The sequence below is a fragment of the Meriones unguiculatus genome, chromosome 10 (genome assembly GCF_030254825.1).
Source record: "Meriones unguiculatus strain TT.TT164.6M chromosome 10, Bangor_MerUng_6.1, whole genome shotgun sequence".
NCBI classification, from domain to species: domain Eukaryota; kingdom Metazoa; phylum Chordata; class Mammalia; order Rodentia; family Muridae; genus Meriones; species Meriones unguiculatus.
The window spans coordinates 118,026,821-118,051,447 of NC_083358.1; the positions used below are offsets into that span (position 1 = coordinate 118,026,821).

Here is a 24,627-nt window from a genome sequence, read left to right on the forward strand (position 1 = left end):
TGTGTAGCCTTGGCCATCCTAGACTCACTCTGTAGACTGGCTGGCCTCAAACTCACAGAGATCTGCCTGCCTCTGCCTCCCAAGTGCTAGAGTTACAGGTGTGCACAACCGTGCCCAGATGGAAACTGACTCTTAACTGACCTTGACAGTGGGATATAGGTAGGGAAATACTGTGGAGAGACAGCCTGGTGCCCGAGTCTTACCCCTCTTTGCCTTGTGGATAGGGATGAAAGAATGGGGACCAGTGATGCTCATGGGGCGGGGGAGGGTTGCATAAAGTTTTTAGGCACATTGTTGTTAATTCATTTTCTCTGGACTGGAGCCTCTCTTGAGTGAAAACCCTAGGCTAGTTTTCTCTGCTCAGAGGGGTGATTCTCACTAATGAAGATCGTGAAAACTAGAGTAAATCAGACTGCTGATGCATGAGTCAAGGCAAATGGAATGTAGCTGTCTCTACTCATCTCATCCATCTCTACTCGGTGTTGATCAGCACAGCAGAGTGTGCTGTCGTGTAAACACGTGCAGAAGGAGGAGATGAGCTCTGCCAAGCCCATCCATTCCACACGCATAGAGGTCTCTTTCTGTCTGTTCATGTTAAAGCTTTGGAAGAAATCTGAACACTGGTTTTGATTAAATTGTTGTTTTTGGTGCCTTATTTTAAAAAGAAGTCAATTTCTAATTGTTCTAGAAGGCCCTCTTCCTCCTCCTCCTTCTCCTCCTCCTTCTCCTCCTCCTTCTCCTCCTCCTTCTCCTCCTCCTCCTCCTCCTCCTCCTCCTCCTTCTCCTCCTCCTCCTCCTCTTCCTCCCCCTCCTCCCAGCGGCCTTAAATGAAATCCCTGGGGCCCAGAGTTGCCACCACTCATCCATTCCGTTACCTCTTTCCTCTGTCCTTATTGGCTCCTGTTGTGCCCCTTGCTTCCCCCTTGCACATACTTACCTTTTGCAGACGCTGTAGACATCCTTCTCCTTACCTGTGTCAGCATGTGGGACTGTTTGGTTTTGTTTGGTTTGGTTTAAGTGGTCAGATGGAAGAGAGCACCTATTGTAAGATTTAATTTTCTTCAATAGCCTCTGTGTCTGGTGTGTTGTAAAGTTCTCATCTACCTTTCCTTTTTCTTTGCTTGTTTATGTGAAGCAAATGATATACTTCAGGCTTTTGGGCCTTCTGAATGTAGACTGTCCTCCACGTGTTCAGCTGAGCCCATGCGCCATCAGGTAGAAAGATAAGGCGTGGGAAGTGGTACCCTGTCCACTAGTCCTTGTGCTTTCACCAACTGCAGCGGTGAGTGCTGACAGAGTGTCCTTGAGCCTCGGTTTCATCGTGGTCATCGCCAATGTCCTCCATGTCTCTAAATCCGCTAATAGCTCTTACTCGGGGTGCAGACAGACACATAGTGGCAGGCACCGTGGATTCCCATTCCACCCCATTCCACGCGTTTAAATTTCTGTGCAATTCTCCTCTCTGTTTCTGTTTTCTTGTCTGTAAAATGAGAGTCAGAACAGTACTTTGTCGTAAGTATGTTGAAGGACTCCATGAGCTATGTGTATAGAAAGCATAAGGCGGCTGAGGATACAAACCCAGTCAGCAGCCAGCATGTATCAGCTGTCATTATTACAAAGCACTTGAGATGGTGCCTTTCTCATTAGGTGGCTGTGTGCGCCCTGAGCGAAGCACGTGTGGACACACATTCATTCATTTATCCATCCTCCGTTCAGCCAGTCAGCCTTTCAGTGGTCCAGCAAAAATGTTCCGTAAGTGCCTAGCATCAGTGAGGCACTGTGAATGCCAGTGATCTGAGTAGCAAACATACATGTAATCTGTTAAGCCAGATCATGTGTTACTCCAGTTATTTCATAGGTTAAGTTATTCAAACACCTTTAACAGGAGACTATATATGTGTGTGTGTGTGTGTGTGTGTGTATGTGTGTATTATACATATATATATGAATGAAATTTTATTTGTGTTGCTATCTCACATCTTGACTATACACTCTTTTGAATTTCCTGTTTTCTCCTTGTTTTGTTTTGTTTTGTTTTTTCTACCCCTCTTCTCCCTGTTCTTGGGCCACCTCCTGACCTTTCAGCTGTTAATGTGACTCTTGTCCTAAAACCTGCCTTTTCACGTTTAGCCATGCTCTCTATAGGCCCCTTGTTTCTCGTGTGTAAACTGACAGTTAGGTTGCTTACTTGGATTTTAAATGATATACAATGAAAAACACTTAACAAGGTTCCTACTGGATATATTTCTCAGTAAATGCTGGCTGCTGGCTTCTTCATAATATTTGCTACCCACTTGTGGTGGTTTGAATAGACATGGTTCCCATAGGCTCATAGTTTTGAATGCTTGGTCTCCAGGGAGTGGCACTATTAGGAGGTGTGGCCTTGTTGGAGGAGGTGTGGCCTTGCTGGAGGAGGTGTGGCCTTGCTGGAGGAGGTGTGGCCTTGCTGGAGGAAGCATGTCACTGCCGACAGGCTTGGAGAATTCAAATGCTCAAGCCAGGTCCACTGTCTCTCTCTGTTCCTGTTGCTGCTGATCCATTTGTAGAACTCTCAGTTCCTTCTCCAGCACCATGTCTGCCTGCATGCTGCCATACTTCCCGCCATGACGATAATGGACTAAACCGCTGAACCTGTAAACCAGCTCCAATTAAATGTTTTCCTTTATTAGAGTTGCCATGGTCATGGCGTCTCTTCACAGCAATAAAACCTAAACTAAGGCACCACTAAAGCACTGAGTCTAAAGCAAGAAGCTCCACAAGTTCCTAGGGATACGTTTCAGGCCAGGAGAACTTTGGCCAGCCACTCGGTCATATGGAGTCAGCCTCTGGACAGTAGGCAGCTGGGCTTTTTGTGCGTAGTGTTTGCTGTGCTCCTAATGGATGCCTGCTCTCAGAGTCCCCGGGAAAGCCACACTGCAGGCAGAATCAACCTTTGGCAGCTATGATCTTGCCGTGGCTCCAGAAGCCTGTGTCTTTATAGTATAGTTTCAAGGACTAATCCTTCTCTTTATTCCCTCCTGCTGCCTCTTAGGCCTGTTGCCTGTAGATAAGAAATTTTAAGGCACTTCTTTGTGATGTTATGATGTTCACTTATGATGTTTCAAATATGTAAATGTTCAGAAGATTTACACAAAGTTTCCTTTGAAAATACAGAAAATGTTCTTTTCCATTGTGTTGTGGGCATTGATTGTTCCTTGGTTGTTTTTGTCACTCTTTTTTTTTAATTTATATTTTTTTACTAATTATAATTTATTTACTTTATATCCCAGCTGTAGCCATCCCATCCTCAACCCCTCCCAAGCCCAACCTTTCTTCCTCTTCTCCTCCCATGCCCCTCCCTCAGCCCACTGATAGGGGAGGTCCTTCTCCTCTTCCCTCTGATCCTAGTCTATCAGGTCTCATCAGGACTGACTGCATTGTCTTCCTCTGTGGCCTGGTAAGGCTGCTCCCCATCTCAGGGGGAGGTGATCAAAGAGCTAGAAACTGAGTTCATGTCAGAGACAGCCCCTGTTCCCAATACAAGGGAACCCACTTGGACACTGAGCTGCCATGGGCTACATCTGTGCAGGGGTTCTAAGTTATCTCCATGCATAGTTCTTGGTTGGAGTATCAGTCTCAGAAAAGACCCCTGTGCCCAGATATTTTTAGTTCTGTTACTCTCCTTGTGGAGCTCCTGTCCCCTCCAGGTCTTTCTATCTCCCTCTTCTTGCATAAGATTTCCTGCACTCTGCCCAAAGTTTGGCTATGAGTCTCATTGGATCATTGGATTCACTGCTGGGTAGAGTCTTTCAGAGGCCCTCTGTGGTAGGCTCCTGTCCTGTTCCCTGTTTTCTCCCTCTTCCAATGTCCATCCCGTTTGCCTTTCTGAATGAGGATTGAGCATCTTACCCAAGGTCCTCCTTCTTGCCTAACTTCTTTAGGTGTACAGATTTTAGTATGATTATCTTATATTATATGTCTAATATCCACTAATAAATGAGTATATACCATGTGTGTCTTCCTGCTTCTGGGATACCTCACTCAGGATGATCTTTTCTAGTTCCCACCATTCGCCTACATAGAAAAGGCCAAGTTAGCAGCTAACTATCTAATACAGGATGTAGAGAAAGAGTAATTATTTAGCTTGAAAGTAAAAGGAGAATCAAACATGGTGGCATATATTTGTAATTCTAGGATTAGGGTTAAGAGGTGGACACAGGTGCTCAAGGCCATGCTACATAGCAAGTTCGATCCCATATATATATGAGAACAAAAAGAAAAATCATACATTTTGACATGGTTTTTCATTATTAACACCTGTCATTATGTAGCAGTAATAGATATGTAAGTCTGAATACTGAATATTGGGGCCCTCAGTTAATTTTCTTTAGTTCAGCATTTTTATTTTTCCCTCGCCAGCGGCCCCTCCTTTCACATCATCTTTAGCAAGGAGAACCATCTTTGGATCAGAAATACTAAAGTGAATATTCAAAAAAGGAAGTTGTCCCAAGATAAGCAGGCTCTGTCTGCTGCCTTGGACAGATGACCTAACCAAGTCCTGAGAAAAGTGACATCGTGATTGCTGACTGTGACAGATCCTACAGAACCAGCAGTTGGACTTGTGTTGATGTCATGATGCACACCAGAGAAGGAAGAAAGGATTTGATAAGTCATTTGACATCCAGCTGGGGAAGACTGAAAACTGGTTAATCACATAGTGGCTACTAAGGAGTTGTAAAGAAATGTGCTGTGGTGTTCTAGGAAGAGCATGGGTCCACTGATGCCAAGTTATTAGAATAGCATGTTTACCTCTTTCTTCCTGAAATATAGTTGTTAATCCAAAGCAATCCTAAAGCACAGAGATCTGCCAGCCATTGCCTCCAGGGCACCTGTGGCCATTTCTGTTTGTTTACCTGTTGTCCCTGGCTGCTTTCCAGATTCCACAGCCAAATGGAGTGGTTCCAACTGCACAGAATCAGATAATTATCCAGCCCGACTCAGCTTCCGCTCTAGTTCTCAGTCCGATCACTCTGAATGTTGCCACACCTATGGGTTATCCAGGGAGCTTGCCAAAATGAAGATTAGGAAATACCAGGTCTGGGGCATAGCCCTCTACTGCTGGCTCTGAGACCACAGTCCAGTCTGCCAAGGGCTGGATTTCAAAAGGACAGCCGATTTGTCCACTGAAAGAGCAAGAGAAGAAATTGTGAGGTGGACAGCCGTCACTTCCATTGGTCAGAATCGTTCTTTATTTGGGAAATGGTGTCAAGGGTCATTGTTTTCTTTGAGGAACTTTTTTTCTTTGCTTCTTTTTTTTAATCATTACAAAGTGATTATCTGGTTATCGTTTCCTTGTCTGAAGTTATTACTCTATGATTGTATTTGAAGAACGCAGTAGCGAGCTTGCTGATGTGTTTGTTCAATTGACCCAATGTTGACAAAGTTACTGGGTGCTTCCTGTGTTGGAAGACAGCTCTGTCTCGTGTTTTAGTATATTGCTGGAGCAGAGCCACTTCCCAGCCCCCAACCCCTATGTTCTTCATGATCTTTCTTCATGGTCTTTTCAGGGCTGCTTGAATAGAATCTCCCAAGGAGAAAGGACTGGTCTGTTCTGCCCTCTACCTATTAGAAAAGATCCAGCTTCAGCCCTCGTCTGTAGCAGGAAACAAGCAGCTGTGTGCTGAGGACACTCAGCGCTTCACTCTCTGGATGAAACATTCACCGTCAGGCCTATACAGCCACCTGCTCCATCTCCAGCTGTAGGCCTCACAGACCACTCATGCTTATCTTTCCGAAGGAAAATTAGTCTTTCTTCTCGAGGGCCATCTTGGCTGAGTAATTGGCTCTGTGGGCTTGTGTTTGGTCAAGAATCACCTAACTCGGGGCAACTGAGAAATTATTCTTCCTTCCCTCTTGTTGCTGTCAGCCACATTCAACTAATTGATCCATTCATCTTCAGGGCCTTCCCCATCTTCTGTTTCTCCGTCTTCATCTCTAAAACCATATCCACTTCTGCCTCGAGTAGCCAGTTTCCTCCCTTCAGTCTTCTAAGCTGTCACTATGCCGTCCCCACGGATTCTCGTCCCACGCTCAAGACTGTGCAAACTCTTCCTGTGATGTCCCGGCACTGTGGCGGACCTAAACTCCTTATGATGGATTACTCCACCTTTCTGTGTAGCTGGGTTTTCAGGCTGGGTCCCCCAGCAGCGCTGTCCTCTGCTCCTTGGTGAGAGTTTCTGAAGGTTCCTCACCCCCACCCCCCCATCTTGCCTCCTCACCGCTACTGAGTCCTTTCGGAGCTCTTTGAGATTTGCCTTCGGTGTGCTGTGTGATAACTATCGTCATTGTTGTTTGACGTTAGGTTGCTTCTTGGTTCTGGGGGGAGGACAGAGTCTTAGCTGGCCTCACTATGTGAGTGCTGGATCACAGACACATACTTCAACATAGGGCTATTTCTTCCTTAAAGAACTCATTGGCCTGCCTTGTTGTTGATGCTTAAGCATCACATCAGTGTTGACTGCATATCCTGCCCTTTTGTTTAAATTCAGGTTCTTTAGAACTGCCTAGACCACCTTTTAGAACGCAATGCTGTGAATTTGTTGACCAGAACCACAAATTACCGGCTTGTCATAACCTTGCTCCTGATGAGCTTTTCCCTGGCCATTTACCATACCTTCATATGTCAGCCACAAGGCAAAAGGCAGAGTGTGGAAGGAGTCAGGTTGTCAACTTTTTAAAGTTATTTTTTGCACTAACGTACATACAAGGCACAAAGGAAAGGTATTGCCAGAGTTCAGTTTTCAGAAAGTCAGCAGCATAATTTCCACATGAAGCAAACAGGCTGGACTTTGGCTCGGACACCCAGGCGCTGGCACAGCAAATGGCTTCCGAGGCCATCATACATATTACGTATAGGCCACCAGAAAAACATACTACATGCATTTACGTTGCCACCAGAACTGGTTAGTTTTTCTTACAGGCCAATAAAACAATAATCTTTCAGGCCATTTTTTTTTCTATAAGACAAATCATCTGTGTAAATTAACATGTGTTTCATAGTCAGGTCACAATAGTCACAGGAGTCAAAGAAAGGCATGCCTGTCCAGGCCAGGTTGCTGAAGTCCAGTGGCTTGGGCTCCACACTACAAGGACAGGGCCTCATTTTCTGTCTCATTTCCAAGGACATTTCTATCAAGTGGGTCTGAATTCATCTTGATGCTAGTACATTTAGAAGGTTCAAATCCTGCCTAGGAGGAAGAGTAGCAGGAACCAAGGACTTTGGGGAAGTCTTAGCACTAACAGCAGCATCACTTCAACATTTCCCCAGAGGAAAGAGCTAAAGAGGCCAGGATTCTACTTCAGAGTCAGTTAAAAGGCCTTGGCAAGAAAAAGGAAGCTGGCCCTTTTCTTAACTTGCTCCAACAACGCTGGTATTTGGGGTTAGTTTAAGAAAGTGTTTCCCCTCTTACGGGACCTTGGGCCAAGCCGTTGATTGGGAAGAGCAAGTGCTGTCTGGGTGGTTCTTTGGCCAACACATGGCCACTCAGCTCACATCACTTGTGAGGATGTGCAGGAGCTAGACAGGTTAGGACTAGACCAAGCGGTCCCAAGATCTTTTGCAAAACTGACCTACCATTTTTTTGTACTGAAGTTATAAGGTACCCTGGAGACTGGCCTCAGACATCAGTCACTGTGGGCTCACTATAGCTGTTACAGCAGATAAGCTTTTCTATTAAAAATAGGATGAGAAGTTCATTTCAGGTTTGCTTTTTATGAGCCCTTTGCTGAGAGACACTTCTGTTCCACTGCTGTCACCGGCTTCTTTGTTTATTTGCATAAGTCTGCATGTCAGCATAGACTTGACACTCCCTCCCCTCCCCCTGCAGTCATTAGAATATGTTTACGCCGTGACTCACATCAGAGGTGTAAATGGATTTTGGGGAACTTATTCAGGAGACAGTGAAAGCCACTGGCACTTTTTGGCTTGAGTTTTCCTTGCATTGCAGAGAAGGCTTTATCTGACACCAGCTTTCCATCGCGGAGGTGTTACTTAGGGAAGAGAAAGGAGAAAAAAAATTAAATTGAGACTTTCGTAAACCCCATATGTATTTGACTTTCTAGATTTTGGCATTTATTGCCGTCAGCATTTAAATTTTGAGTATGCATCCGCCTTTACCACTGCTGTTTGCAAAACCTGAGCTTTAAAGGCTGTATTAGCCACGTCACACAGTGGCTCACTTTACAATCTCAATGAAAGACACACTTAGTGTGTGTCCTTTATGATTTCACTCTTAAAATAGAACTCCAAGAAATGGCTTACTATTTATCATAAAGTGTAATGGAAGTTTTGGTTTCTCTGTAAACTCAGTTATGTTACGTTTTTGTTTTAATCTCATGTGTGGGGTTTTAGTTTGTCCACAACTGTTAATTGTCTTGTGCAGGGCATGGCTTTTGCCAGCTGGGAACAGTCTTCCATGTTTGGTACAGAGAGGGGCGTGGTCTAAGGCTCTGAGGCTATAGGTATGAGAGCCCAGAAAGAGAATGAGTAGCATATGGCCATGCTGTTTAGTGAGTAGCAGTTCGGAGAGACCAGAGACGGTCAGTTTGGCGGTTTGGAGCAGACAGGTGGAGAGAAACACTTCAGGGCACACACTCCAGGAGGAGGCTGCTGGCTGCATTTGCTGGTGACAGAGATTGGTATAGCTCTGAAAGAATCCATTGACCCTCAACAGCCAGAAGTAAAGGGGCCAGTGACCCCTCTTCCCACTAATCTTCTCTCTCCTATGTAGAGTTGGAAGGGAGATAGAGGCCAAATTACCCCAAATAAAACAGAGTTTAAAAACAAACAAACAAGTTCTCCAGCAAAGGTTTTACTTTGGTTTTAACTTACTCTCTTTTGGGAGGGGCCTGCCCCAGCGAACGTGTGGGAGTCAGAGGACAATCTCCCTAGAGTCGTTTTTCTCCTTCCACTGTTACCTGGGGGCCAGCCGTTGAACGCAGGTCATGAAGCCCACATCATCAGATAGCAGACACCTCTACCCTGAGCCATCTTGCTCGCCCCTGAAAGGCTGTGTAATCACCATTCAAAAGTATGGGTTCTGAAGTTAAGGAGGGAGTTCTCACTGTATTTAAGGGCCCGCTCCTTGCCTCGTATCTAAGGATAATTATAGTGCAGGGCACATAGTGGGTGTGAGGGTTTCATGAAGTAACAGACATAAAGTTCTTAGCACAATAGCTGACGAGATGACTTCATGAATGTGGGCTAGTAACAAGTTTAGTAATAAATATGGTGCCTTCACCCGTGCTTAATAGTGCTCATATCACAACCAATGGCATTGGAGGTGACTCGGTTCCTAGTATAACTGAAAAAGGGATTCAGCATTATCTTGTGATGCTGTAGTTAATGAGCTTGAACAAGCCTTATTGAAAAATAATGAGGAATATTCAAACCAGAATTACAAGGTATAACCTAACTATCAGCAAATTTTTGAGACCTCAGAACTAAATGTTGTTAGTCCTTGGTAGAAAGCTAGGAAATTATGGTAATCTCGAAGAGTCACTGTGACCTGGGGTCACAGCTGGATGGCGTCTGCTACACGTGTTAAGGTGGAGTTTCGCATAAAGTGATGCCAGTGCTTGAGATCTGCCTTCGGTGGCCAGTGCCTTTGTAATTGGATGACTCCCTCTCTGCTGTGTAACCGGGTTGGGTTGCTTGGCTGTTCAGAACCCTTCTTTTCTTACTTAGGAAAGGGAGAGCTACACTGTAACTTAATCCCATTAGTAGGGGAGGGTCACATTTTAAAACATACGTGAGTGTGCTGAAGCAAAGTGCATTAATAGTACTCATGTTCTTACTAATCCTGTTGGCATCAGGTTACTGTAGAGAAAACGAATTGGGCATCGGGAAGAACAATGGGCCCTAGGCACTATGAGGTAGCCAGTGGGCACCAAGTCTAGTGCAAGACAAACGTCAGCACAGTGACAGCGCTCAGCCTTCCTCCTCAGTAGAAACTCGTATCCCCACACAGGTGTCAATGTTTGCTTCTCAGAAGGGCTACTAGTGCTGGTGACAAGACATAGTTAACATACTGCAAGTTTCCGTTTGTGCTTAGGTGAATTAATGGACACAGGTGAAAACTAGTTAGGTTATAAGCCAATTCAAATCCGTATTCCATGTACTAAAGTATTGACTGTTGACTCCTCATACCGAGGTAGCTTGCTGATGCAGAGAGCCCGGGCCTCTGAGGCTTTGGGTGAACTGGTGTCTGCCTGCTCTACTTCACACATTTCTGTACTTTCCTGTTCAACCTCTTACGGCGTTAGGGTACCTCTGCCTTCCTGGGCGAGCCTTTTCTCCTGCCGGCTTACTTTCTGTTAATTCCCCAACCTCCGCAACCCTTCCACCGTAAAGTCTCCCAAAGGTAAATTCCACCAGACTGTGTAGCCTTACAGCTAGCTCATTCCGTACTGAACCTTGTCCCTAGAGCAATATGTCCTACTGGGCTGTTAGCTATTGAAACGTAGCCGCCATGTTGGATTCACTGTGGGCCGGCCAGGAAGGAGCAAGATGTGGGTTGGCGTTTAAGTATACGCTTGCTAAGCATTCCTAAAACTTGGCATGAAGTTGAGTGGCTCACAAGCCAGATTTTTTCCACTACTCCATTACTTTGGGTGAGATGGAATTCCACCCAGGTTTTAGATATATTTCACATCCCTAAAGGACAGAAGCAGCTTTTCAGGCTGAAGATGGAGCTTAGCAGGTGAACGCAGTTGCTGCCATAGCTTTACGGCCTGAATTCAATCCCCAGGACCTATATGGTAGAAGGAGAGAATGGACTGTCCTCCCACCCCCATACACACCTCGTAGCAGATGTGTGCTGTCATTGAGTAGCTTTTTTCTTTATTGTTGTTGTTATTTTTTTTATTATAATAAAGTCCTGGTGCCCACACTCAGAGCCCGGTGCCCGCAGGACAAGCAGTGCTCCTGTGAGCTCCACCTCAGCTGTGTTCAGGACCCTTTCTACTTTAAAATCATTTTGGCTTTGGCCAGAATGTGCTAGTGAGAACTTGCTTCGTTGAAACCCGTGGAATTGACAAGGCACAGTGCATGTTGTGATGAAGAGATTTAGAAAGTATGATCTTTAGATTAAGTTGCTGGTTCTTCTTGCCATTTGCTTAAGTGTGTATAATAAACAGTATTCATTCTATTCAATAATGAGAGTTTTATAAGGATAGTCACATGAATATAAGCTAAAAGAATCATTACCGTCACTGTTCTTATCATTTAAGTCTCTTGTCCTCTATTCACAACTGTGTAGCACCTGCAGAGACTAAAGGTGTCTCTGTAAATACCACAGAGAATTTTAATCAGTGAAAAAGACAGCATTGGGTCTGTCTCTCTGTGTGTCTCTCTGTCTCTGTCCTTCTTTCTTTATCTCTCCCTCTTTCTCTCTCTCTCATACACATTCAGACTCTAAAATTTCAAACTCTCAAGTAGAGTGCATTAATAAAAATATGGAATGCTTTTTCTTGTGTAAATCACAGCAAAGCTCTGAGAAATAAAGAACTAAGAGAGCGCATCATCATCTGGTGTTCTCAAGTGAAACCTGTCATGTTAACTCCCAACTCGGTGGCATACTTTTAAAGAAAGCTAAAAGCTTGTATCCTGCCTCATTGACAACAGCCTCAAACTGTTCCCTGTCATCGAAGAAAACAAATCTTTTGCTCATTTCTGCCTGGGGGAGGCAGAGGGACTGAGGTGGTCCTGTGTGGCTGAATTAGATGAAAGACTTTCCTCCCACCATGGAGACACAGAGTCTAATCAAGTGAAATGAGTTTTGAGATCGTAGCTCATTTCCTAGGGGAGATCAGTTCACATTACAAACTCACGACATCTCATTCATCACAGCCGACGTGGTCTTTGCTCAGGAGAGGACCCCAACTGGGACTAAACCACCTGTCTTCCCTCAAAAAGGGGCACTTTACCCAAGCAAGAGTGGAAAGCCTTCAATGAGAAGACTTGCCAACTACCAGATCCCTTCCATGCGGGACATTAGCAACAGGGAAGGGAATTTAGGTTTAAACAGAGGAAAGTTAAGTTTAAGGAGCTTTGGGTGGTTGTAATTTTAATGTTGCCTTATATAAATAATCATTAAGGAGACATTAATGTGATATAGGAGAGCCATCTTTCTCTCCTCATGTTAAAGGAATGACACGACTAGCCTTCCCATCAAAACAGGGGGAAGAAGTATTGTTTCTCGGCCAGTAAATGATCGTTTTCTCTCATTTCTTTCAGGGCATTGTTGTAACTCCTGTGCTCCTGCTGCTTTTTGTGAGTATTTTGATATTGCCTTTCATACCCTTCATTAATATATTGTATTAACTATTATCTGCTGGACTCCAGATGTGACTCAGGGGTAGACAGCTTTCCCAGCTTCCTCAAGGTCCTGCAGTTGCATCCTAGCACCGTGAGGGAAAAACACTCCCCTGAAGCCTTTTTCAAACCTTCAAGGTCAGTCTTTAGAATCACACGGAAATCTGGATTCTTCTGTCCAACTTGGCATCACATCATGAGCCGCCCCTCCCAGCAGGACCCAGAGTATTAACTCTGAGACGTAGAAGACCCCACAGTTTTGCCATCCAAGGACAACATCTGGCCTGAGTGATTAGGCCTCCCACTCCTGAATAAATCATTAATTATCATAAACCGTGACCTCTGGCCTGGATCACACATGTACTCCTCCTCCTCGTTGTTTTTTTCTTAGTAAATCGAAGTGATTAATAGTGACCTAGTGTTGGACGGTTTTTGAGAGAAAGAACCTCTCCCTAGTAGGTCTGAGGCAGCTGAGATCCCAAAGCTGGTACTTTTGCAACTTGCTCCCTGATCTTGGGAATACTACCACAGCATTTCCGTTTCAAAAACGGAAAACAAACACCTAATGCCCTCTATCTCCCAAAGACAACAAAATATGCTGTAAGGGGGAAAAGGCCAAAACTACAAGTAGATAGACAGGCCACTGGGTAACTCAGCAAAAGTTGTTCTGAAAACAAGAATGCTAATTAACTGTCTTATTTCCTTTGGCACTAGGATATGAGAAATTAGATGAAAGATTATAATAGAAATTAATGTTATCTCATGCTGAGCAAAGCATATGTAATCATAAATGATACCTAAAATATTTTATGAACTGTGCAGTTTTTCCACACACACATCTCCTAAATATAAATCACTCTACTTATCATGGAACTGTAGTGGGGATGCGTGTCTGGGAATGAAATGAAGCTGTTTGTCAGTGAATTAAAACTATGGGGAAAATTTATTTAATTATAGTATAATTACCCAAGTTGGAATTCAATTAGAGTAATAGAGTGAGAGTCTTCATTTCTTACCAGCTGTGTAGGAAGGCGAAGGGGCTAGATATACTATCAAACAGTTGGATTCTGCATCTTTCATGAAAGCTATTACCTTCAAGTAATAAGCCACAACCTCACCTTGCCTCCTGAAATGTCGGCTCCACCCTGCCAAGGTCGGAAGAGTCATCATATCACTTCCCTCAGCAGAACAAACCTCCTGCATTTGGGCTGCTGCAATTCGGAATATACAATGAGTCAATTATTTGCATTCCTTCAAAAGAAATGGTTAGCTATGGGCCTACTGCACATTAGATTTGAGGAGCTGGAATTATCCGCTAGTGGTTTTGACCAAGATTTGGTTTCCCAAGAGGAACAGTCCTCTGCAGGGACAAATGCAGGCTGGTCTGAGAGTCACAAAGCAGGTGTAGAGCCCAGCCCGCGCCCAGTAACAGGCTGCGGAGCCTGGGTCTTGTGCATTACCAAATTATTCCTGTGACTTGGTTAAGCAGAGCTGTGGGTGCCGGGAGGAACAGCTTAACGGTACAGTGTTTGTTAGGCACCAGGACGACCTGAGCTTGGGTCTCAGAAGCCTTGTAAAGAGCCAGCTGTGAAGGCACATGCTTGTACGTACTCCAGTGCCAGGAAAGGGAATCCCAGGGCTCACTGGCCGACCAGCCTAGCCAAACTGGGAGCTTCAGGACAATAAAAAGACTTTGTCTCAAAACAAAAAAGGTGGAGAAGAAACAGAAAAGCCTTGGAGGTTGACCTTTGGCCTCACAGTGTACATTCATACACACACACACACACACACACACACACACACACACACACACACACATAAGCCCTTGTACACACACAGAGTGTGGGGACAGAGTTTCAGCCACAACTAAGGGGCTGAGTCCGGGAACGCCTGGTGCCCTATTTTGATTAAAGGAGAACTGCTGCCTTACCCTTCTTTCCATCTGCGTGTCATAACAAGACATTTTCTCAGCTGATGAGGGTTTCAGCATCACATCATTACAAGCTTTCCTCTACTCGGCACTGTGAGCCGAGTAGAAACGTTAGCTGTGGAAACGTTAGGTGGTTTGACATTTTGAAGGAGTGAGACTCTTAAGAGTACTGAAAGGCACACCGAGGCCCTCAGCCGAGTCGTCCGAGCTCCCCTGTGAGCAGTGGGAGCTGGTTCAGAGCGTCATCCCACGTCAGTAGCTGCTTCTGCGTTACTTGACTTTTAGTTCACGTTCATGGCACACATTCCTTTGTCTGTCTGGGCTGTTGTATATTTTACGATGGGAATTTATATAACACTTGGGTTCCAGGTTTTATTTATTGAGCTGGACAAATGGTTGAGAGACTTAAAATACAAACACATTCCAGAAGAACTATATATTCTTTTTACCCACCCCTATTATGGGCTGAATTTTTATACTCAAGATATGTTTACTGTCGACATAGCAGCCTCCAATGAACCCCAAAGTGGCCTTATTTGAAAATAGTCATTGCAAATGTAATTAGTTCAGATAAGGTCATACCAGAAGAGGGTGCAGCCCTTAACCCAATATGATTAGTGTCCTAGTGAAACAAAGAGGCCGAGATTCACAGGGTGAACCCAGTGTGACAATGGAGGCAGAGATTAGAGCGGAACACCTACCGGCCAAGGACCAGCCAGGACTGCCAGAGAAGACATGACAGAGATGCTCCTAGACGCCTGTCTGAGGAAACACGGCTGCGCTTGCTTTCACCCACAGCCTCCAGAGCTATGAAGTGTATTTCCGTTGGCTTAAGCTGCCCAGCTGTGGGCTGTTACAGAGCCCAACAGATAATATGAACCTGCAAACTACCACAGCATATTTTAAAGATGAAAATTGCTTGTTATTACAACAGAGTTGCTAACGAGTGTGATTTTGCTAGTGAAATCTCAGTTCCCGGTACTAACCTCTTAGAATATCGCCTTGACTGTCTCGCTCCAACTGAAGCCTGTCCTCTGATTCGTATTTCAGCTGCAAACATCTCCTGCCATGGAGCCTTGCAGTGGAGTAAAGGATTGTTTTTACACCCTATCCTTTGTTCCATGTCACTTCCCCTGTCTTCTGCATAATCGTCTACTTCCTTTGGTGTCTCACCGTCTGTCTACACTGCCTGCTCTCTCCTTACGATAACTGTAAACCCCACGCCTTTCCCTCAGGCCCAGCATCTTTGCATTGCTTTCTTCTCCGTGCTGCCCTGGGATTCCTCACTGCTGTCTTCCAGACCCCAACCCCAGCAAGTCTACCTTCCCTACATCTTAGCCAACTACCGCATTAGGCAGACCCTTCATAATTAAGTTTTTCAACATTCTCTCTGATCAGTAGCTTCCTAATGCATGATATATGCTCAAGTCCAAAATTCTTCAAACTCACTGAAATGGCCAGTTTTTTAACCTGGTCATTTTTCAATGTCTCCTGACCATGCCCACCCTACCTTTGGCCCTACACTCTCACACCTCATTTTTCTTAGCTCCATGCTCCCTGGTTATAATTCCATCATTGCAGACTACATCAGGAATCTTGTTATCCCTCCTTACTGCTCCATCTTTGCCCATACATCACTAGTCCTGGCTCTGTCATGTACCTGACCATGCTAGAGCCATTTTCAGTGTGATAACTGCTCCTACGTGAATTCCCAGCAACTGACCATTTGTCTGACAATTCTCTGATAGTCCCTGCCACATTCCCTCTTTAATCTGGAGAATTATTTCATATTTTTTTCTTAGCATCTCGTATCTCTAATGCCTCTCTTCATATCAACTAATACAGAAAGAAAATTAGTGAGAAATAGAAATTTACCAGGCCCCACTTGCCTGCATCTGTCACCATAGTCCCTGTATTTCTGCTGATTTTGTGGGTGAGCTCTGTTCTCTCCCACCTAAGTCCAGTTTTCCTATTGTCTACTTAATGGCATAATTTGTGCATATTTCCCCTTTTCTTCTACATTATCACGTTTTCCTTTATATAGTTACTTCTATCAATGTATTCTATAATATATATCTTAAATTAAACTCTACCCGTCATCTTGTATTTACTTAAAAATGATATTTAAATCTACTCATTGCCTATTCAGTAATGCAAATTGAATTTTTATGTTCTGGGAACTGTCTTCTGCCATGGATAGAGCAGTAAGCAGAACAGATATGTCGTTACTCTAACAGTGGCTTTGTCATAGTGGAAAGAAACAACTAAGGAAGACTGCAGTGTATTTGAGTGTGTGAGTACTGTAAAGAAAAGAAAACAAAGAGACTAAACAATGTCCCAGTCGGGAATAGGAGGAGCTTGCTGTTTTTATTAGGCAGTAAGTTCAGACTTGTTGAGGAAGTAGTTTCTGAACAGGAGATAAAGAATTGAATATTCTGATATCACCAGTATAAGAAAATCATGTAAAACCAAAGATTTGGAGGTTTAATTTGAGAGAAAGAAGAAACAACAATGAATTTTAGTAAAGGAATGCCATTTTTCTGATTTTTTTCCCCCTTTTTTTTCTAGGGTCTCACTATGTAGCCTAGGCTAGCCTTGAATCCTGATCCTTCTGCCTAGGGGAAGTATCCTATACTTTCCCTGAGTATTAGGTGGGCACGACAACCATTGACCTGATTCTGGATACTAGCTTGAGACTATCTAGGTTATAAAAAGATGATGGTGGGGACAGGGTGGCCATGGTAAAGCTGCTGAGCATCATAGCAAGACAAATTATTAGTTTAGACCAAAGTAGTTGAAAGTCTGGTGGGGAGTAGTTAAAATATAAAACTTGATCAAGTAAAACTGAAAGGGAGGAAAAGGTCAGGGGTAACTCCAAGCCCAGCCTTTGCAGTGTTGAAGTTATAGTTTATAATATAAGGAAGAGTACGGGACTGGGCATGTTGAAGGAGCTCACAAAAAGTCCAGTATTACACATTTATGTTGATCTGCCTTCAAGACATCCAGGCAGAGACCTAGAACCAGGGTCCAGTCATAACCCACTGCATTTTATCGGTCTAGTCTAAAGCATAAATATTCCTTGGGAAGAGCTCAGCATCAAGGGCAGTTTAAAGTTTGACAGGGGGCGGGGGGAATGAGAATGGAAGAAAACAAAATCACAAATCAAGCTCTAGAACATTGTACTATTAAGACATCCACAAAGAAGACCAAGAAATAGCCATTTGCCTGGGAGGAGCATGAAGAGGTTTTCATGCCCCGGAGGAGTGTAGCTGAAAATGTGTTTCAGAAGATTTATATGGCGTGGGATGTGGGTGATGGTTCAGTTAAAATGATCTGGCCATTGGTTTAACAAGATGGTTGTCACTGGGGATCTTAGCAAAAGCTATTTATCTAGAGTTATATAGTCAAAGCATGGTTGAAATGTACTTGGGAAAGAATGAAAGAAGAAACATAAAAATTAAGAGTAATTGATAACATTGGGCTTAATTTTTTAATAAAGGATACAAAAAACATTGCCAAAGTTAATAAAGAATCAAGAAAAGATGTTCTAAACTGAAAAATTTAGTTACATATTTGAATTAAGAAGACTTATGTAGGAGCCTGGAGAGATGGCTCAGAGCTTAAGAGCACTGGCTTTTCTTCCAAAGTTCCTGAGTTCAATTCCCAGCAACCACATGGTTGCTCATAACCATATATAATGAGATCTGGTGCCCTCTTCTGTTTTAACCAGTTGTGTGGGCAGCCACCAGCCCAGGCCTGCATGCAGACAGAATACTGTATACATGATACATAAATAAATCTTTAATAAAAAGGACCAATCTAGTCACAGAGGGGAAATTTGATACTTAACTAAAATGAAGATGAATTGTTGGAGCCTTCTCCTGTGAATAGGAGAAGGAGCGCTCCTTCACAGGGAGTGAGTGCAGCCTGCTGATCAGAGAACCCATCCATAGTGATGAATCCTGTGAAGAGACATGCAAGAAAATCAGTTGAAAGGACTCTAGAGCATTGTCTTTCTGTTTACTTTTCCTCTGAGAAGTAGGAAATAAGGCTGGCGGTGGAGAGTAAGCAAATCCAGGAGACACTGCAGCGTGGAGGAGAGAGAAAGCATGAGGCCATTAGGCGGGGAATGCACAGTGCATTGCCGGGTGGTCGCAGCGGGTGGTACCCGGCCCTGGGCCATCCTCACCCTCACCCTCCCTACATTTGCTGCCATCTCCACCTACCTTCTCTCCATCTCACCTGCCTTCTCTCCCTTGGGTAACTCCATTCCTCCCTCCTTCAGCTTCATCAGTGCTCTAGCTAAATGGCGTTCTAAGAGAAAAATTTTGTATTTAACATAAAGAAACACATTTCCTCTTTCTTGTACTACCATGCTTAATTGTTCGGAATTGGGATTCTATAGAGAAACAGAATCAACTGGAGACATCTAGTTTTCTCCGTTACTATCTGCATCCACTTAACAAATTACTGTAAGTGTGCATATATACGCACACATGTGAGGAAGGTTATCACGAGAGTTCAAAGAATGAAATACATAGTCCACATCGTTAGAGAGAAGTCTATTGTAGAGTCATAGATGACAGCTTAAGAGGGAGGGGAACAAGCAAGAACTTCCACAGCGCGGGGGCTCCCAGGACTTAGGCTCCACCAACCTGGCAGAAGCTGGGTGACCTGTGAAGAGGGTTGAGCCTGTCAGTGTGGTTGGCCACACCACAGGTGCCCGATGCCTTGGTGAGTCTTGTAGAGACTTTCTTCATAGAACAAAGTTACAAGTGGTGAGTGTCCAGTAGATTTCAACTTCACCCAGCCAAGAGTTTCCTTATCCATTACCTTATCTCCAGCGCCTACTATCTTATAAATTCTTTTGGAAAGGAGAACAGCAGTGCTGAGTAGCGGCTGAGTTGAATAGCTCAGGTGATCAGTAAGCGATCAGGGGCAGCATCTCAGCCGAACCCGAACCGTCCTCCCTCCCCCTGGCCGGGGAAAGAAGTCACACGTTCTTCACTATGAAGTGAACTATATGTTATTTTACTCAGGGTCTGAGGACTAACTGTGCACTGTGGCCACTGGAATGATCAATCAGACATCGATCCTTGCCTCACGGAGCTGATGGTTTAAAAGGAAAAAAAATAGGACACATGCATAGATAATTAGAAGTTAGGGCAGAAATTTTAGTATCACAAATATCAGTAATATATTTTAAACAGGAAGTAGTTCATAGAACAAAGGCAGTTTTCTCAAATGAATGTTTGAAGAACATGAGAAGGTAAGCAGAGACTTCTCTGCTTCCGTCAGGTCTGTGCAAGCACACGGTCTGCGTGTGTAAGTCCACGGTCACTGTGTCTTTCCTTTCTTCGAGGTGGCTGTCCCTAATACTGTTGACCATTGTGGTGTTCGTTGCCCAGCAGCGTGTAATAGACAGGATTGGACAAGAACTTTCAAGCCTGAAATGGCATGTTGCGTGGTAGCCCTGTAGTAGATGCATTAGTGAGTGGGGACTTGTGCCCGGGTGCTATTCCAGCCTCTCATATGACTTGCTTTGTCAGCAGTCTGGCTTTGCATCCAGTGAATGGCTATTTATCAGTCCCTCTGGCAATGGAACACTCACACACTCATACGTAGACAGTGCATGCAGTTTCACCTACTAGGCTTTACTGATCTGCCTCTACTCTTAGAGTCCCTTTCAGCTGTTCTTAACCCCGTGTAGTCCTGCTTTCTTACAACTCTGTGTCAGACGCCTTGTCTCTCCAAGTGTTTTAGTAACTTAACTTTTTGCTATGACAAGAAATACCTGACAAAGCCTGAAAGGAAGGGAAAGTTTCTGTTGTCTCACAGCTGAAAAAGACAGCCTGTTGTGTTCCAGGGCTGGAAGAGACAGATTGCATGTGCATTCAGGAAGCGGAGGAAGATGAGTCCCTGTAAGTCGCTTCTTTCTCCTCTTCATGCACTGTGGGGGACCCTGATTTCCGGCCTCAATTAGCCTGATTTAGACGATCCCTCACAGACTTGTGTCTTCAGTGGTTCTAGATCATATCACGTTGACAATCCATACTCATTTTATACTGAGGAGGTGGGGAAGGCAGAGTGATGTTTACTGAGTATCTCTTGCCTCAGGCTCCTTGCGAATGTGGCAGACAGGCGCAACTTTAGATGAGAAAACAGCTTCCAGAATGTTCCATAACTGAACCCAGATTGCACAACTGGTAAAGAAGACAGGGCAGTGTGTGTTTAGCCTGGGTCAAAGGTTCTTCTGGGTATGCTTAGGAAGCCTGACTCTTTAGAGGCAGTTTTAAGACCATCTTTAGCACTATTACTATTTTCTGAACATTTATAGTCTACATACACAGAAAACATACTAACTGCCTTGAAGGAGCTGAATACTTATTTTGGGTAAACAGAAGACAAGAATATGGAAGAAATTTAGAGAAAAAAGTGACTTACCCATCTCTGTGATCCCAACTATATTTCATGGGAGTTTATTGAAAGGAGGGGTCCGGAGCAGCCTCCATCACTACAGCCATCATTCTCTTCCTGCTAATTGGCCAGCTGTGATAAAATCTCAATTCTCCGTCCTGTAACTGTAAACAGAAACAGCTGATACTGCTGTCTTGGTCGGGGCTGCCTTTGCTGTGGTGAAATACTGTGGACCAAAAGCAGCTTGGGGAGGAAAGGATTTATTGCACTTCTAGGTGACGGCCCATCACTGAGGGAAGTGAGAGCAGGAACTCCAGCAGGGCAGGGACCGGGAGGCAGGAGCTGATGCAGAGGCCACAGGAGGGTGCTGCTTGCTGACTTGCTCCTGGCTTGCTCAGTCTGCTTTCTTATAGAGCCCAGGACCACCAGCCCAGGAATGACTCCACCCACAATGAGCTGGACCCTCCCCCAGCAATCACTAATGAAGAAAATGTTTCACAGGCTTGTCTACAGCCTGATCTTATGGAGGCATCTTCTCAGCCAAGGTTCCCTTTCACATGACCATCACTTGTGCCAAGTTGATATAAACCTAGCCAGCACCCTCTGTTAAAGTCATATGTTGTACTCATTATTTCTATATTATATTCCCAGTTATGGTTGTATAATCGACTGTCACATGAATGGGATGTAGAGAGCCTTGACAATAACAGAGCACATGGAGAGGAACCGGCCATTTGATTGTCCCCTTGAGCCACTCGGAGATGGCTCATACTCAGAAATGCCTTAAGACGGATCTTCCCTTGAAGCTGAGATAGCTTGTCTTCTCCTGTGTGTGTTAGTCACAGAGAAGTTGTTCTCCCAGGCTTTTGTGGAACCTGTTGTAAATGCTGTGTGTCCCGCCCCACCCCCAGACACACACGTCTTCCTGACTTATAATAGGGAGACAGGGGTAGCCACACCTCTGGGAAGCAGTTTCACTAGAGATGACTCTAGAGATGACATCGGTGACACCCCCTCTAAAGGCCTGGCCTTAGACTTCCCTGACCTAGTGAACTCAGGAAGCTGCTTTGGTCAAGCCTGTCACTTGTCCTGCTCCAGCCCCAGCCCCTGGGGGCGGAGCAGGGAACTGCACCAGAGCAGTTCCAAGCTCAAGATCGACAACATGAACTATTTGGTCAGCAAGTGGAGAGGCACATTTGTTCTTGAATATCTCTGAAGATCTCTTGCCTCTCGCCCTCAGCCTCCCCTTTGGCTAGGAGAGGACACTTTACAGTTTAGCAGGGTGCATTTCACTTACAGTCTACATGTTTTGAGTAACTAGAACCTGTGATGTACACATGGTTTCCATCCGGAATGGGGAGCAGCTTGATGGTGCAGTATTCATTTTGCCCTGAAGTTAATGTGCAGAACTACCAAATAATAACAACAACAATAATTTTAAAAACTCATACCCATTAAAGTAATTGGAAGTAACTTTTCATCTTATACTATAAAGTAGCATATTGCATTGATAAACACTAGAGATGGTAAATGAAGATAGGAGATCGGCCAGTACCACATGATCTTATTCATGTGAGGAAATCTAAGAACATCAAACTCATAGAACCAGACTAGAATGATGAATGCCAGGGTTCAGGGGTGCGTGGGAAACTGGACGCAGCTTACAGATTAGTAAAACTGTGTCAGAACCTAATCATACCATGGTGGTTCTAGTTAAATCATTTCGTGATTAAAATTCCTTTAAAGAGTGGATCTTAGATTCTTTACCAGATACACAAAAGGGAAACTATGTGGGCGATGGGTATGTTAAATAGCCTGATTGTGACACATCTCATCATACATACGTACTCATTACCTTGTGTACTTTGAATATATAATTTTGTCAGTTATACCTCAATAAAGATGAAAAAAGGTAAGTCAACATAAAAATGAAACCATACTTTACATACTATCTTTCAAAAATATTTTAAACCTATTTTATTTCTCAGAGAAGAAATAAATGTCATGCATTTAGCTGTAAAATAAAAGATTATTATTTCCTCTACTCAACTTATTTTCTATGCAATAACCCAATTTTAGTTTGATGTAAACAACTGAATCAGTATGGCTGTCTAACAATCTAACAGCCATACTCCTCGCCTTGATTTAAAAAAGAAAAAATCCCAGTCATTTGGACGTTGAATCTGTCGCCTGGCATACGCATAAACTCAGCTTCAGGGCAGCATCAGTTCTGTCTGCATGCTCCTCTGTGAGCCAAGAGTGACAGAGAGAAGGGCAGGCCATGAGAAGCTGATCTGTCATTCATGGGAAGCGCAGGGGTCAGGAAGGTTTGGGAAGGCATCCCTAATGCTGGCCTTCACAACAGGAAGGAGCATGGTGTTTCTTCGTGTAAGAAGGTTAGATCCAAGAGTAAGCAAGGCCTTCCTCCCTTTCTCCCCCAAGGCTGAGGCAGAAATTGGGCAGGGAGCAGGTGTGCCCGTGCGTGCGTGCGTGCGTGCGTGCGTGCGTGCGTGTAAATCTTTCACTATGTCGCAAACTAGTTCTTAGTGATTTTTCCAGGAAAATACATTTGGCTGGCATTTGCCATTCTACGATATCAACTGTACATATCTCTTTCTGTTTTTCCTAGTGAAAGTGAGGGCCAATCACCAGGAGTAAATTATTTAATACAATAACGTTTTAATAGCAGAAAAGAGACACAAATAGCAATGCCTGCGGCTAATGGGTTTCCCCCGATAGGAGCTAAAAGGCTAATCACACCACGGAATAGGTGACGACCCCGTGCGCTAATGACAGTTTGCAGGTCAGCTCCCTCTCAGGAACGATCAAAATGGCTCCTTCTGTTTCCTGCTGTTGGGTTGATGGCTGAGGCCGCAGCCAGTCAGCCTCTCTCCATCCGAGCTGCCGTTTATTTGTCTTCCTGAGCCTGGCTGCCCTCAACCAGGAATGTTTCACTCTCCAAGCAAAATCGCTGTTAAAGTCAATGTTGGTCGCAGTCAACCATGCTTCCACTGAATCTTGCTCTGCCAAAATGAAGCCCTAAAGCCCTGGGGTATCCACTGTGTGTGCCAAATTAACATCCCTCTTAGGAGTCAACTTGGCACTAATTATGTACCGTTGTTGAGATGGCTGAGAAACGTCAGTCAGATGGCTTGGTTTGTCCCGTGGCTCAGTCACTCCCCACCCCCTCCCACACACCAGCAGGACAAGGAGAACCCAGCTTTGGCCTCCACTCCTGTCACCGTGCCTACCTTCTGAACCTTCTGGAGTCACTGTGGAGGGGAATGGCAGGCCTCGCAGCTGCACCTCTGGGATCCAGTCCTCCCTCCGTCACTTTGTAGCTGCAGTGAGCATGTCCAGTTTGTCCAGCTGTTAGTCCCTGAGGTGGGATTAGTAGTTAGGCTCGCTTCACGGGGTTTCTGTGAGAGTCAAGCTCTCTACCACATATTAAACATTTAGTCCAGCGACCTTCACACAGAAGTCTACAGTCAGTGTTGCCTCAGTAATTGTGGGAGATGGCTGAGCGCAGAGGGGGGCTGGACTGATCCTTTCTTGGGTCTGTGTGGTACCTAAGACCATGTCACGTTAGGCGAGTGAAAAGAAACCATGTCAGGCCTGTGTGTTCTATGCAGTCAAGAATGGACACATTTCTTGAGCGCCTGGCGCATATTAGATTCGTGATTCTCAAGGCGTGAACCCAGCTCATGCTGTGGCAGCACCAGGAGCCTCAGGAGGCACATTAGTCCCACCAAGGCCCATCTGTGTCTCTCAGATGTCTGGGCCAAGCAGCCTGGTCTAACTAGGCCTCTTGCTGTTTCTGATGTGGTAAGTGCCTGGACTGGCCCTAGGCCCCCTGCACATGCGTAGCAGATGTGCAGCTTGGTCTGCGTGAGACCCTGACAGCTGGAGCAGGGAGGCCCTCTCTGAC

General features: G+C 44.6%; 1 protein-coding gene across 4 annotated transcripts in view; it reads left to right on the forward strand.

Annotated features, from left to right (window-relative positions):
• Positions 1-24,627, forward strand: part of Slc10a7 (solute carrier family 10 member 7) — a 210,100-nt gene that overhangs the window by 138,378 nt on the left and 47,095 nt on the right. For 2 of the 4 annotated variants that reach the window (XM_021645308.2, XM_021645309.2), the window contains one exon: positions 12,275-12,310. In XM_021645308.2, coding sequence (XP_021500983.1) covers positions 12,275-12,310 — 36 coding nt within the window. Of the gene's footprint in view, positions 1-12,274; positions 12,311-12,490; positions 12,622-24,627 lie in introns of those variants that run through there. The other 2 variants (XM_060393203.1, XM_060393204.1) reach the window with 2 other exon arrangements.